The sequence below is a fragment of the Salmo salar genome, unplaced genomic scaffold (genome assembly GCF_905237065.1).
Source record: "Salmo salar unplaced genomic scaffold, Ssal_v3.1, whole genome shotgun sequence".
Lineage (NCBI taxonomy): Eukaryota > Metazoa > Chordata > Actinopteri > Salmoniformes > Salmonidae > Salmo > Salmo salar.
The window spans coordinates 25,001-28,077 of record NW_025549835.1 but is presented as its reverse complement, the minus strand read 5'-3'; the positions used below and the strand labels follow the sequence as shown (position 1 = coordinate 28,077).

General features: G+C 46.1%; 1 protein-coding gene across 2 annotated transcripts in view; it reads left to right on the top strand.

The window, feature by feature from the left end:
- The first annotated feature begins 2,253 nt into the window (after positions 1-2,253).
- The window catches only part of LOC123738852 (serine/threonine-protein kinase receptor R3-like), a 12,254-nt gene continuing 11,430 nt past the window's right edge, over positions 2,254-3,077 (top strand). Inside the window, exons 1-2 of one of the 2 annotated variants that reach the window (XM_045713545.1) lie at positions 2,254-2,528; positions 2,913-2,984. In XM_045713545.1, coding sequence (XP_045569501.1) covers positions 2,447-2,528; positions 2,913-2,984 — 154 coding nt within the window. In that variant the 5' untranslated portion in view covers positions 2,254-2,446. Of the gene's footprint in view, positions 2,985-3,077 lie in introns of both variants that reach the window. The other variant, XM_045713546.1, reaches the window with a different exon arrangement.

Here is a 3,077-nt window from a genome sequence, read left to right as displayed (position 1 = left end):
AACATCTATGTAATCCAGATGGATTGGAGAGATGGGACTGATATGCTTCCCTGTGTTTCCCCATAGGTCTGAGTGAAGACCGTGGTGTTGTGAACAGAGTGGAGACAAACAAGAGGAAACAGAGAGAGAGGAAGTGTGTGTGTGTGTGTGTGTGTGTGTGTGTGTGTGTGTGTGTGTGTGTGTGTGTGTGTGTGTGTGTGTGTGTGTGTGTGTGTGTGTGTGTGTGTGTGTGTGTGTGTTTGTTTTACTATCCTTGTGAGGACCAGAGTCCTCACAAGGATACTAAAATAAGGACAATTCAGACAAGTGGGGACATTTCACCGGTCCCCACAAGGAAAAAGGCTATTTTAGGATAGTAAAACAAACTTGCGTGTGTGACTGGCCTGCCTCTGCCTGTCTGCGGTGGAGGAGGGAGATCTGAACTAGAGAAGGAATCAGAGACAGTAGGGGTAGTGCTCCTCCATAGAGAGTAGTCCAATTCAATGGGTGGAGCTGTGTTTACACAATGTTTGTCTTCCTAAAGGCCCTCAGATTAAAACACAGCTGATATGTTGGTTGCTGCATGATACAGTGAAGAATGGGGTGCATGCATATCCCAAAAACGTAACAATTACTATTCAATTAAATGTAAGGTAGCCCTGAGGTTTCAGCTGCTGGGCTTTTGTCAAGGGATGCATCATACAGGAAATGCTAACAAACTCTCTGCTAGCCAGTGTGTAGTAATGCACCACGGATTGGCTTGGAGACGTATTGTGGTAGGGCTGTGGAACTCAGAACCCTTTGTGGCCTTGTACCTCAATGCCAAACCGAGACTCCTTGGTGTTCTAGAATTGACATTACTGGATTTTTATCATGTGAAGGTGCTTGAGTTGTGCTGGAGCCCCACAGATCAAATCAAATGATTTATTGATGCGTACACATATTTGCAGATGGTATCGCAGGTGCAGCTAAATGCTTGTGTTTCTAGTAATACCTAGCAATACAAAACAATACACACTAATCCCACAAATTTAAATTAAGAAATTAAGAAATGTCAGAACAAGCAATGTCAGAGTCCGGAATATTCAGACCCCTTGACTTTTTACACATGTTGATATGTTACAGCCTTATTCTAAAATTGATTAAATTGTATTTTTTCCTCATCAATCTACATACACACAATACCCCATAATGACAAAGCAAAAACAGGTTTTTAGACATTTTTGCAAATGCATTACAAATAAAAAAATGAAATATCACATTTACATAAATATTCAGACCCTTTACTCTGTAAAATATTCAGACCCTTTACTCTGTAAAATATTCAGACCCCTTTACTCTGTAAAATATTCAGACCCTTTACTCTGTAAAATATTCAGACCCTTTACTCTGTAAAATATTCAGACCCTTTACTATGTTGAATCATCTTTGGCAGCGATTACAGCCTAGAGTCTTCTTGGGTATGACACTACAAGCTTGGCACATCTGTATTTTGGGAGTTTCTCCCATTCTTCTCTGCAGATCCTCTCAAGCTCTGTCAGGTTGGATGGGGAGCGTCACTGCACAGCTATTTTCAGGTCTCTCCAGAGATGTTCCATCGGGTTCAAGTCCAGGCTCTGGCTGGGCCACTCAATTACATTCAGAGACTTGCCCCGAAGCCACTCCTGCGTTGTCTTGGCTGTGTGCTTAGGGTCGTTGTCCTGTTGGAAGGTGAACCTTCACTCCAGTCTGAGATCCTGAGCGCTCTGGAGCAGGTTTTCATCAAGGGGATCTCTCTGTACTTTGTTCTGTTCATCTTTGCCTCAATTCTGACTAGTCTCCCAGTCCCTGTCGCTGAAAAAACATCCCCACAGCATGATGCTGCCACCACCATGCTTCACTGTAGGGATGGTGCCAGGTTTCCTCCAGACGTGACAGGCCAAAGAAACCCATTCTCCAGCCTCTAGCCTCTCTAGCTTACGTGACCCACAGAAGTGACACACACACACACACACACACACACACAATGAGCTGACCTGAATCTCCCTCTGTGGCGGGCCAGCCAGGGTGTGGCCTCTCAATGGCAGCAAGCATTGCAACTGTGAGCCGGGCAGCCATGGAGCTGACTGGCCTGAGTCTGGGCCGGGGCAGCTACACACACACAACACACACACACACCACACACACACACACACACACACACACACACACACACACACACACACACACACACACAGACATACCTAGACACACACACTCAAACAGACAGACACGTACAGACACACACAGACACACACATAGACACACACACAGACAGACACACTCACACACAGACACATGGGCTGGACACACACAAAGCCCCCTCTCCTCTCCCATCACCTACTGTAATTACAGCGCAGGCAGACTGACTGGACCCTGGCACTCGCTCTGTTATTGTTTTTGACAACTTCCTCTGCTGACAGACTGGGGACTAACTGACTGGGGCTGTATGACTCCGACCACCAGCTGGGGCCCATGTTGTCATAGCGTTAGCTGGAAACCAAATTGGGGACTCCATTGGAAGGTTGTAGGTAAGTTGACTGTTTTGCTGGGCTAGAGTTGCATGGATCTGGCTGCATCTGGTTCCATTTGGTGTTCTTTTTGGCAGACATGTCCACTCAGCTCAGCCACCGCAGCCAGGCCTGGCTGTCACACTCAGACAGAGAGAGTGGGAGGACAGATTGATAGGAGCTAAGACAGAGAGGGAGAGAATAGAGATAGATATAGAGAGAGCGAGAGAGAGGGGAGATGAGAGGAAACCTGGAAGTTGACGTTAGTTGTGAAGCTGCGTAGGAGCTTAAGAAACTGCATGTGAGAGAGAACTGTGTGTTCCAACATTCTTTCTTTGAGTCTCTAAAAGCCTTAAACAAAGCATAATCAGTGCAGCTGTAATTGTTGTCTTGTCTCTCTGACAGAGATGGGGGGTGCTGCCATGCTCACAGTGCTGCTAGCTGGGATGTGCCTGTGGAGCTCCACCACTCATACAGGTAATTCAACAAAGGTGATGGCATCTTTGTGTATTTGTGTCTGTCCTTTTGTTTGTGTGTTTATGTGTATCTGAGTGTAAGTGAGTGTGTTGC